The 13190-nt window shown below is 39.2% G+C and overlaps 1 protein-coding gene across 2 annotated transcripts in view; it reads right to left on the bottom strand.

The window, feature by feature from the left end:
- Positions 1–4121, bottom strand: part of MYOM3 (myomesin 3) — an 84757-nt gene extending 80636 nt beyond the window's left edge. For both annotated transcript variants that reach the window (XM_072136696.1, XM_072136697.1), the window contains exons 1-2: positions 3967–4121; positions 2529–2659 (exon numbers count right to left, since the gene is read on the bottom strand). In XM_072136696.1, coding sequence (XP_071992797.1) covers positions 2529–2635 — 107 coding nt within the window. In that variant the 5' untranslated portion in view covers positions 2636–2659; positions 3967–4121. The remainder of the gene's footprint in view (positions 1–2528; positions 2660–3966) is intronic.
- Between the last annotated feature and the right edge of the window lie 9069 nt (positions 4122–13190).

Below are 13190 nucleotides of genomic sequence, written 5' to 3'. Positions count from 1 at the left end.
GTTCATATTATATATCCAGCCTCCAGTATATAGCCAGCCAGAACATAGTACATAGCCAGCCAGCCCATAGTATTTAGCCAGCCATCCTCCAGTAAATAGCCAGCCCATAACCCAGTATATAGTCTGCCAGCCCATGTCCCTGTATATAGCCTGCTGGCCCATGCCCCAGTATATAGCCTGTCAGCCCATACCCCAGTATATAGCCAGGCCATGCACCAGTATATAGTCTGCCAGCCCATGCCCCAGTATAAAGCCTCCAAGCCCATACCCCAGTACATAGCCTGCCAGCCCCTGGTATATAGTCTGCCAGCCCCTTGTATATAGCCAGTCAGCCCCCAGTATGTAGCCTGCCAGCCCCCAGTAAGTAGACAACCATCCTGCCAGCGCATGCTCCAGTATATAGCCTGTCAGCCCATAACCCAGTATATAGCCAGGCCATGCTACAGTATATAGTCTGCCAGCCCATGCCCCAGTGTAAAGCCTCCAAGCCCATACCCCAGTACATAGCCTGCCAGCCCATAGAATGTAGTCTGCCAGCCCCTTGTATATAGCCAGTCAGCCCCCAGTATATAGCAAGCCAGCCCCCCAGTTTATAGTCTGTGAGCCCCCAGTATATAGTCAGCCAGACCCTAGTATATAGCCAGCCAGCCCCTAGTATAAAGCCAACCAGCCCCTAGTATATGGCCAGCCAGCCCTCTAGTATATAGCCAACGCCATAGTATATAGCCAGCCTCCCGTATTTAGCCAGCCAGCCCCCTATTACATAGCAAGCCCATAGTACATAGCCAGTCAGCCCATAGTACATAGCCAGTCAGCCCATAGTATTTAGCCAGACATCCTTCAGTATATAGCCAGCCCATGCCCCAGTATATAGTCAGTCCATTCCCCTGTAGATAGCCTGCCAGTCCCTAGTATATAGCCAGCCAGGCCCCAGTATAGAGTCTGCCAGCCCCTAGTATTTAGCCAGACCTATAGTATATAGTCAACCCCTTAGTTTATAGCCAGCCAGCCCCATAGCAAATAGCCAGTCAGACCATAGTATATAGGCAGCCAGCTTTCAGTATATAGCCAGCCCCCTAGTACATAGCCAGCCAATACAAAGTACATAGCCAGACCATAGTATTTAGCTAGCCAGACTCCAGTATATAGCCACCCATACCCCTAGTTTATAGACTTTAGAGACATTTTGTGTTGAAAAACTTGACTTATACTAGAGTATATACGCTATATGCTGAATACTGTATATAGGTATTGGGTAGAACTGAGATACGTATATTAGTCTGGCCCTCCAAAACCATTCCAATTTCTCATGGGGTCCCATGTGAAAATTAAATGCCCACCCCTGTCTGAACACAGCAGACTGATGAGAAGAAGTGGCTAAAACATAACTCATTGTATGCCTAGAGAAAATTTCACTTGATAATGCAGATCTGTAAAGAGGTAAGTCAATCAGGCAGCTGTTTATAAGATGATAAAGCATAACTAAACATTATAGAATTGTTCTTTAATAAAGTATATAACAAAGTTTACTATTATTATATGCACTATTGATTTATGCAATTTGCTCAAAAGTTTAGATACAGTTTAAGGTACAAACAGCATCACTCTTGTCCATTGCCTTTATTGGGATTGCAGCTTAGTCTTATTCTGTTAGTAAACTGAACTGGCTTGCAGTTACAGGCACAAATCCTGTGATTTCTTAAAATAACATGTACATTTTATCTAATCCTGAACAACCCTTTTAATACTGAAACATTTGAGCATGACTTTACAAATTTTTAATTCCAAGCATATAATAGAGAATGGATGTAATATGATTGGTCCAGTTAAAACAGCCATTGAATGTATATACACAGATTTTTATCCAATTCAATTTGAATAAATAGAAGAAACTGATCCTTTCCCTTTCCATCTGGCATCAGTTGTTTCAAAGGTGGAAAGGCCCAAAGGTGTGTATCTTTTTGTCCATTTGTAACTTCTTCAAAAGCAGTAAAAAAAAAGCACAAAATTGCCGCAGAGAAACCCAGTTTAAACATATATTGGTGGTCATTTACTAAGGGCCCGATTCGCAGTTTCCCGACGTGTTACCTGAATATTTCCGATTTGTGCCGATTTTCCCTGAATTGCCCCGGGATTTTGGCGCACACGATCGGATTGTGGCGCATCGGCGCCAGCATGCACGCAACGGAAATCGGGGGGCGTGGCCAAATGAAAACCCGACGGATTCGGAAAAACCGCCGCATTTTTAAAAAAAAAATGTGTAGCGAAAATTGCACTTAGCTTCACTCAGCCTGGCTCGGTGTATTCCAGTGCATTCTGATGCTCTTTAGCGCAGCAGTGCCACCTGATGGACGTCGGAGGAACTATCCCGGCCGGACCCGAATCCACCGCAGAGAACGCGCCGCTGGATCGCGAATGGGCCGGGTAAGTAAATCTGCCCCATTATGCGCCATCATTTCATATATAAAACAAATTCAGTCCAACCAGTATAGGTTATGTATGAGGCACCAGATAAACAATAGACTGACCTTGTTCTAAATTTTTTCTTGCTCATTGATGTTTCCATTTGAAGCTTGCGCTTACTTTGCCCAGACTCCTCATCTTCCATGTGGACATATCTAACAATGTTTTCCATATCCAAAACAGATATTGAAAGTTGCTGTAGTTAAAAAATGGAAAAATAAAACTTGAAATATAGCTGCACATTACATATTGCTGTTCAATATTTAATTCAATGTATTGACCAATATATCCTATGAATATTGGTTTCTCTTATCAGATCTGTGGAGATCCATGTAGAGCTCAATAGGTATGTTGCGATAAGAGAGTGTTAGGGCAGATGCACACGACAGTAAAAAGCACTCGCTTGCCATCACATAATGGTATGTCAGGAATTATTCACAAGATGGAAACCAACAATATGCTTTCCTATCCACTTATAATGAATACTATTGCGGCCTTTAGTAGAGAATAACAATTGTCTTGCTGCTTTAGTAAGGTACCTTATCAGAATTTCACATTGAAAATTTGCACTAGGCTATAATAGCAGCAAAGTGGAAGAGAATGTAATAAACCTGAATCTAAAGCATATGTGCAACAATATACGAAGCATAACACATGCAGATTTAGTTGTGGATTCGCCACAGAATGTGTTTCTTGTGTGGAGCCTTAGACAAGGCTTACATTGTTTTTAATTGTTGTTAGAGTGGTTACGGGTTTGCAAGCAAAATCAAATAAGAGCCACAGACTTCCCTTTTCATCCATGATAAATTGCAAATTAGAGGATTTTTTGAAATTTAATAAGGTACAATAGAGTTTCCTTAAATGTTTATTTTTAATAAAACAATAGCAACATAAGTTCTCAAATAAAGTAATAATTATGTATAATTAAATTTCAATGAAAGTCAGGTATTTTATATCTCTTTATAAGTAATGATTTGTGCTCTTTACTATTTGACTTGACTATCTACGGAGTCAGTCAATTTGAAACTCTCAAAAAGACATGTCATGAAGCAGAAACATCTTTTTTCACAACAACAACAATATAAGTTAGAAAACCATTGAAGAAGGGGGTAACAGATACCTGAAAGAAAATCAATAGATGACACTGTTCTAACAGAGCTCTGCCTTGCATATTGTTCTGTCTAGCGTTGCAGGTCAATCCTTGAGCTTGTTAGCATTTGGTAACAGTATTCACTTATACAATTGTGGAATGAACAGGTTTGGTTTACCATGTGATCTTATTCTTTTCTGAATATTCCCTAATGTTATATGTGTTGCCACTATGAATCATAGTACTATTGTAATTTACACTACAGTATCCACTTTTTCACTTTTATCAATATTTATGCCATTTAGTGTTTCATCTACACCTTAAGTTCTTCACAACCTCATAAGTTAGGTTTTTTCTGTAAATATAAACCAAAATCATAATATTTGAAATAATAATGAAATGAGATTACTCACGTTTCTCTCTGACTGTTCTGAGAACTAGTTGAGCTCAGAAAGAAGCAGCACTGTCCCCTATCTTGGCTGGTGACATCAGAAGGGCACTCAAAAAAGGGGCTGATTATAAGCTTTATAAAAATAGCTGCTCTTTGAGGGATGAACCTTTTAAACTATGATCCCAAACAATCTCTGGTTTAATTTCAACAAAAGTTTCAGTACACAGTGCATCTTCTATTTTATACCGGGATGAGAGAATACACTATGGGTATATAAATATACTAGGGATTAAGATGGATTTAAGAAAGGCCACCAGGAGGGGTTTCATGGAGAGTGTATTAAATACTGGACACTGACATTTGCAAAGAACAAAGAGGAAACTCTCATTTCATTTTAATTATGGTTAAACCACAAGATGTTCTCAATTATATCTTCCATCTGTTTAAATAGCTATATAAAGCTATATACTTGGGGTCTATTCATAAACTGTGCATGGGTTTGGTACAAACTGAATCAACAAATACCTTTATTTAAAAGGTTTTGCAAACTGCTTTTTATGAACATTTTTATTCTTTACTACAGCGGGGAAATCAGGTATTTGATACACAATACATTCTACAAGTTTTCCCACTTAAAAAGAATGTAATTTTTATTGTGGGTACAATTCATGAGTGAGAAACAAAATCTAAAATAAATCCTGAAAATCACATTGTATGATTTTTAAATAACTTATTTGTAATTTATTGTATACAACAAATATTTGGTCACCTACCAACCAGCAAGAATTCTGGCTCTTTCGGTGCAGTTCTTTAAGAAGCTAATCCTATTCTGCAACCTTTACCTGTATAAAAGACTCCTGTCCACACACTGAATTAATCACACTCCATCTCTCTACCATGGCCACAACCAAATAGCTGTTATAGATCTGCACAAGGCTTGGATGGATTACAGGACAATAGGTAAGCAGCTTGGTGAGGGAGACAACTGTTGGTACAATAATTAGAGAATGGAAGAAACACAAGTTGACTTTCTGCCTCGGTTTGGGGCATCATGCAACATCTTACCTCATGGGGTAAGGATGATTCTGAGAAAAGTGAGGTATCCTTTACCTTTAGTAACACAATTCTCTGTCATGGATTAAAATCCTACAGGACACCCAAGGTTTCCCTGCTCACACCGACATATGCCCAGGCCTGTTTAAAGTTTGCCAATGACCATCTGGATTATCCAGAGAATCATAAAATGAGATTTTCCGGAATTTCTTTAGATTTTGTCTAACACAGTTGAAGTGGACTGATATATGTTACAGAACTGTCCTTTACTTGTAGGTGGGAAAAGTTGGAAATCAGCAGTTATATACTGATATGCTACACATATGGCACATGTGTTTTGTTCAGGATTTTGAATAAACATGGATGACTCTGTAATTTTTAAATTGTGGGGGTTGGGGGAGGCAGAAAAACACAGGATATGGCTTTTGAAAAGTGGGAAGTGAAAAAGAGAAATGCAAAAACAGAAAATGAAGCTTAAATATTGTTACATTCATTGCAGAAAACAATGTTTAAATTCTTCTACTTTTTATGCTCCAGGAAGCATTTTAACATGTCATCTCAGTGTGTAAAAAGAATCAGTTTATGGAAAGCTTGTTGGCAACTGTCATGGCATGCCTTTGACACTGCAAGATCATGGGACCAATGAATCGAAAGAGTCCTTCTTTTACTGCTTGGATGCTGCAGAGAACGGCGTATCTTCACATAGGCAGTATGAGAGGATACCCGGGGCCATTAGCTTCCAAGGGGTCCACACCCGCCCGGGCCCTATAAGAAGATCCACCACATGTCTATACTCACATTTTGACTTCTCCCCGGCCCCACGGCTCAGTCTTTCTTTCTGGGAGGGGAGAAGACGGAGCCATGGTGCTGGGAAGAAGAAGCCGAATGTGAGTATAGAGGGTTTTTTCCAAGAGGGCCCTGCTATGGACTTCTCATTAATATGGAGGTAGGGGGGAACCTGCTCTGCTGTGAACATTCTGTAAAGGGGGGACCTGCGGTGGACATTTCATTAAAGGAAGCATCTGCTGTGGACATTTCATTATAGCTGGCATCTGCTGTGGATATTTCATTATAGGGGCTTCTGCTGTGGATATTTCTTTAAAGGGGGGTTCTGTTGTGGACATCTCATTAATGAGGTATGGCTGCTGCTGGACATATTATTAGAGTCACGGTTGCATTTCCTAACCTAAGGCTTATACTCAAGTCAATAACCTTAACCTTTTATTTTTGTAAAATTAGGAACCTTGACGTATACCCGATTATTTACAGTATGAGGGGGAGTTCAGCTGCAGAGCACACAGAGGCCGGGCCAGCCAGGGGTAGCAGTTCAGATATCCTACACTGTTTGGGAGATCTGGTCTGGATGGTAGTTGGGGTGGATGGTTACTTTTATGAACATTACAAGATCAATGATATAGAGGATATAGAGCAGTGATGGCGAACCTTTTAGAGGCCGGGAGCCCATACTGCAACCCAAAACCCACTTATTTATTGCGAGGTGCCAACCAAAAATGAAAGCAGTAACTTATTGCTCGCTTTTCAACAACTTTTAATCATATTGGCCTCCTCAGGACAGCAACACAGTAGAAAGTTGGAAAATATTCATAATTTTAGCTCCTTTCCAGTTTTCCTCTGTACACAGAGGATCGTGGGGCCAGCAGGAGGTCCCCCAAAGATAATTCGACCCTGTCTAATGCTACCTCCTCCTACAGTCTCAAGTAGCGAAGTCAGTAGGAGTATTGAAAGCAGCATCTTTTAAGTTGCTTGGAACAGCAGGAAGACTCAATGGGGCAGATTTATTAAGCTGTCTGAAAGTCAGAATATTTCTAGTTGCCCATGGCAACCAATCATAGCTCCCCTTTAAAATATTCATGAGCACTGGTAAAATGAAAGCCGAGCTGTGATTGGTTGCCGTGGGCAACTAGAAATATTCTGACTTTCAGATTGCTTAATAAATCTACCCCATTGAGTCTTGTCTGGTGTACTGGGGCGATGGCCTGGGTGCCCACAAAAAGGACTCTGAGTGCCGCCTCTGGCACCCGTGCCATAGGTTCGCCACCACTGACATAGAGGATGTAGAGTAGTACTTATGTCCTAATATCTGGGCACATGTTTGTTTGGATGCTGTTTGGGCCCTAGTCGTGTGAACAGCCCAGGGCCCTGGGACACTTAATCCGCCACTTGTTTTATAGAAACAGCTCTGGAGCCCAACCATCACTTTGCCATAATAGCACTGTGGCTTATATAAAATACCTTCTTGCTGCAACCTGCTAATCAATTACAGAAAGGGAATAAAATATATGAATAAATTGATGGCCACAAATATATCTATGTATTTGCATTTAGAGCATCTCCAAACATAAACTAAATGTCTTTGTAGTCTTTTATTGAAGAAATGCTGCATTTGAGACCTCTAAGTCATGTCTAGTTTACCTCCACTGGTTTCAGCGAAAATACTTCAATATTTTTATGTAAGAGATTGATTCTGGAACTTCCATGATGCTTTACAGTGCAATAACACTTCTAAACATGCAGCTTGTATGGCTATAGACTTGCCTCTCCTTCAGATTCCAGTTTAAGAAGTAACTTTCCCAGAGTTGCCACTTAATGGCTTGACGTCACTAACTTGTAAAGGGGAAGTGGCTCTCAGTGGAGCAATGCAACTGCTTCAAACAGAAGGTCAGTGGGGGTGCCAGGTGTTGGATCTTTGCTCAACTAATATTGATCATCCTACTGATGACTTATAAAATAAATAAATCAGAATAGTCAGTTTACACAGGGCAGGGATCCTTGTATTTGCCGCCATAATCCACAGATAGCAGATGCCCCATTGGGGAGGCTCTTCAAACAGTTTGAGAGGTACTGCAATAGAAGATGTTATTTTGTAAATATAAACATTGGTAACATAGTGTTTAAAGCAGCCCTGCCTGCTGCAATAGACCGTCACCAAGATACACTGTGGATAGCAGACACATGCTAGAATTTCATTGCTGGTGACAGTGCGATGTAGCAGGTGCAAGGGATTAACACAGAATACCAACACACACTGTACCTTTTTTTCTGTGTCAGCTCACTATCTCCTGCCAAATTATTCTACAAACTCAATCCCGGAACTCTTCTTAGGCTGAACTATGCTATTATTAAGCCATGCTTCAACATTTAATGGAATACACATGAAATTTATTAACTTTATTAGTCTATATATTTTGCTTATAAAGAGGTTAAGGACTGCAAAATGACAGGGTCGCTTCGACTTTGGTATCTGTACTAAGTCAAACTAATCTGGTGCCCCATTGGTTCTACAGACCAACACTTATTATGCATGGCTGTTATGAGGCCCTCAGAAACATTAAACTACAAAAAAACCCCATTCATTTATAACATATACCCTTCAAGTCAATGAATGTATTGACATCCAAAACTATAGCAATGGAACAAGTGTCTAACATCTTTTTCAGTAATCAGGGGCGTAACTAGAAGAGACTGGGCCCAAAAGAAAATTTTTGCATAGTATTATAGTATATAAGGCTGGAAAAATACAGTCCAACAAGTCCATCAAGTCCAACCTTTAAGAATTAAATAAATGTTTTATCCCCATAACCCGTGATATTTTTTCTCTCCAGAAAGGCATCCAGGCCTCTCTTGAACATGTACATAGAGTCCGCCATAACTACCTCCTGCGGAAGAGAGTTCCATAGTCTCACTGCTCTTACAGTAAAGAACCTTTGTCTATGTTGATAGTAAAATCTCTCTCCTCTAGGCGTAGAGGATGACCCCTTGTCCTGGTCACAGGCCTAGGTATAAAAAGATCTTTGGAGAGATGCTTGTACTGTCCGTTCAGGTATTTGTACATTGTAATGAGGTCTCCCCTCAGTCGTCTATTTTCTAAACTGAATAATCCCAAATTTTGTAATCTGTCATTGTCTAGTCCCCCAATTCCCCTAATAATCCTGGTTGCTCTCCTCTGCACCCGTTCCAGCTCTACTATATCCTTTTTATACACTGGTGCCCAAAACTGTACACAATATTCCATGTGTGGTCTGACCAGGGATTTGTATAAGGGCAAAACTATGTCTTTATCATGAGAATCTATTCCTCTCTTGGTACATCCCATAATTTTATTTGCTTTAGCAGCAGCTGCCTGGCTCTGGTCACTAATTAAGTTTACCATCCACCAGCTCCAGTTTTACCATGTAATTGACTGTTTAGAACATAATTATACTTTTTGTTTCCATGGCCCAAGTGCATAACTTTACATTTATCTACATTAAACCTCATCAACCATTTCTCTGCCCACTCCTCGAGCTTCCACAAATCCCTCTGTAATGCTAAACTATCGACCTCAGTATTTATTACTTTACACAGCTTAGTATAATCTGCAAATATTGAAACTTTACTGTGTAAACCCACTACAAGGTCATTAATAAAAATATTAAAAAGAAGTGGCCCCAATACTGACCCCTGTGGCACTCCACTGGTAACGTCAATCCAATCTGAGAATATGCCATTAATGACAACCCTCTGTTTTCTATCACTAAGCCAATTACTTACCCAAATACACAGATTTTCCCCTATTCCCAGCAGCCTCATTTTATATACCATCTTTTTATGTGGCACAGTGTCAAAAGTACAGATATACAACATCCACAGCGTCCCTCAGATCCAGTCTTGAACTTACCTCCTCGTAGAAACCAATCAGATTAGTCTGACAGGACCGATCTCTCATAAACCCATGCTGACGCTGAGTTATAAGGTTATGTACAGTGAGATACTCCAGTATAGCATCTCTAAGAAACCTCTCAAATATTTTCCCCACCACAGAAGTTAGACTCATGGGTCTGTACTTTCCAGGATCGCTTTTTGATCCTTTTTTGTATATTGGTACCACGTTTGCTATGCGCCAGTCCTGTGGAACATAACTAGTCCGCAGTGAATCTTCAAATATTAAAAATAACGGTCTGTCTATCACGGTACAAAGTTCATGCAGAACCCGGGGGTGTATGCCACCTGGCCCCGGTGATTTATCTATCTTTGTGGTTGCGAGGCGGCGCCGTAACTCTTCCTGGTTTAAACTGTTGACATTCCAAAGACAATTTACATTATTCCTCATTGTGTCTTCCACCAGGGGATTTTCCTGGGTAAAGACAGTTGAGAAGGCGACATTCAGTAGATTGGCCCTTTCCTCATCTCCTTCCACCATGACCCCCATGTTATTTCTAAGGGGACCCACACTCTCTGTTTTTAGTTTCTTATCATTTATATACTTGAAAAATAATTTGGGATTATTTTTGCTCTCCCTTGCAATATTTCCCTCAGTCTCTATTTTTGCGGCCTTTATCTGCTTATTACAGGATTTATTTTTCTCTCTATAATCCTGTAATGCCTCATCGCTACCTTCACGTCTTAGCACCTTAAACGCCTTATCTTTCTCACTTATTGCTTTCCTTACAAGACTAGTTCCTTACTAGACTTTTTCAGAATATATGAGAAAAAGTCCCATTTTTGGGGGAGGTCTTCCCTTAGTTGCTGAAAATTTGTCCTCCTGAAGTTTAGAGTGTTGGTTGCCCCTCCACTAACCCTCTTAGTAACGTGTAATACAAAATCAATGATATTATGATCACTATTACCCAGGTTCCCCCCAACCTGTAGTTTTGATACCCTATCAGGTCTGTTGGTAATGATAAGGTCCAGCAGTTGGCTCCACAACTAGTTACGAAAGGCAATTGTCTTTTGTTGTTGACAAGAACCTGCTGCCTTTGAAGGACCATGCTTTGAAGCCGCATCCATTTCACTTATCAGCATTTCCTCTGCTGCCTCCATTATATTTGGAGGCTTATAACAAACCCCTAGTAATATTTTATTATTCTTTTTCCCTCCTCTTATCTCCACCCATAGGGACTCCACATTTGCATGGGGCCCCCATTCCCCTAAATATATAAATATTTACATACTTGTACAGACATGTTTATACAATTATACGCATTTATACACTCATATGTACACATATTTATATATTTATACACACACACACATAAAATTCTACACTCATACACTCATTTATCAATACTCGAAAACCACATACATGCATGTATACACACTTACACACGATACTTATGCATAAAGTATACACTCACCATATATATATATATATATATATATATATATATACATACATACATACATGCAGTATAAAGACACATATACACAAATACAGCACATATATACAGCAAATATGCAAATTCTAATCATCACAATTTCCATAAATGCACAAACATTACATGTTATAATAAAAGTGTAAAAAAACACCATATTTACATGTGGATTTCATACATTGATAAATTCATTATTTGGGGCACGTTTGGCAAATAAATTGATCTGTTTAGGTAATACTGTAGCATGGTCTTTATCCAAATATATAGAATAGGGATATATATTTTAATAATTTGTGTGAACTTGTTGTATTGTAAACTATATGTTGTTGAGAAGGTGACTTTAGGTTTGTCTTTATATTTGTCATTTTCAATAAGTAGTTTTGTGCGTGGAATGTGTTCTACTATTTTGTGGCTCTGTCATCAATTTTGGATACTGTCTTTTGAGTAGATCATTATTTTAGATTCATACTACACTATTTTGATTGATGTATGTGACAAAGTGCTTCACTTATGACTCCACCCCCTCCCACACCAGTAGCAGGTCGTCTATATAATGGCTATACCATCTGATGTGGGGTAGGAACAGGATGTCAGGAGTGAAGAGGAACTGCTCTTCGCAGATAGCCATGTAAAGATTGGCCAGGGATGGGGAGCATTTGCCCCCCATCGCTGCGCCACATTTCTTAATGAAAAATTGATTGTCAAAAGAGAAGTTGTTTTTTAGCAAGAAATCAACTGACATTAGCAGAAATTCTCTCACTTCTACTGTATATGTACTGTACTTGTCAAGACAAATATTTAGGCATTCAATGTCGTGGTAAAGTGATGGGTACAGGCTGACAAAAGGCTAACTACATGTTTAGTGTCCCTGATATATCTTGGAATAGAGGTGACAGTAGTCTACCCACTCTCCCAATCGCTCACTGGGTGACCCAATACCGGCCACTATGGGTCTTACAGGTGGAAGAACACTTGCTTATGTATTTTGGGAAAGGAATGAAAAATGGAAGTTATGGGGGATTCAACATAAATATAATCTGCGATTTTTTCACTAATTGCACCTACACATACCGTATTTTCCGGACTATAAGGTGCACCGGTTTACAAGGCGCACCATCAATAAATGCCTGCTTAAATTTCTAGGTTCATATATAAGGCGCACCGGATTATAAGGATGAATGACCAGCATGTGGCAGACCTGTGCACAGTTCAAGGCAGCTGTTGTCTGTAAGTACGGTTCAAAAATCAAAGAATTTTTTGTGTGCCTTATAGTCCGAAAAATATGGTACTCCTTCTGATAACAATTTTTTTCAGATTCCTTTGTATATCTGCTGTAGGATTGGAATTAAGGCTTCTGTAGGGATCTACATCTGACAATAAATCACAATTTAATTGTCTATACAGTCCTGCAATCAGAAGAACGATAACCCCCCCTTTGTCAGCCTGTCTTACTAGTAAATTTCGATTCATTTTTAGTTCTTTAATGGCTCGGCGATGTTTTCCTTCCAAGTTATCCTGCATAAATTTTAAATTACAGAAATGATGTTCAATCAAGTCCTTTTCCACTTTTTCCTGAAAAGTATCCAATGCTGGAGGTGATTGTATTGGATAAAAAAAATGGATTCTCGATGGAAACGCAGGGTCTGAATTGTTTTGATGTACTTTAGTAGATTCATCATCTAGCTGCCGGAGTAATGATAAATGGTATTGATCTTGGAATGAATTTGTGTCTTTGTTTAATGAAAGTATTTTTATTTCCTAGTGTATATTTCTCAGTTAAATAAAAAAAGATTCCCTTTTATACGATAAAAACTTTGCCATAGTTGCCATGGTTGTCTGAGACCATACATTATGTATCAATGGTCATTTTGAGTTAATATGAATACTGAAAAAAATATAAATTATACATTACAACTTTAACTTTGTAACCCCTCTCTTTTTAACTTTAAACCCATAAAATGAAAATAAGTTCCTATAACATTTTTTCTTTATTTTTAACTACCCCTATGTGTCAATAAAAAAAATTTTTGTGGCTAATTTT

The sequence above is a fragment of the Engystomops pustulosus genome, chromosome 2 (assembly GCF_040894005.1).
Source record: "Engystomops pustulosus chromosome 2, aEngPut4.maternal, whole genome shotgun sequence".
NCBI classification, from domain to species: domain Eukaryota; kingdom Metazoa; phylum Chordata; class Amphibia; order Anura; family Leptodactylidae; genus Engystomops; species Engystomops pustulosus.
The sequence above is the reverse complement of the archived record's forward strand: the minus strand, read 5'-3'. Positions and strand labels throughout refer to the sequence as shown.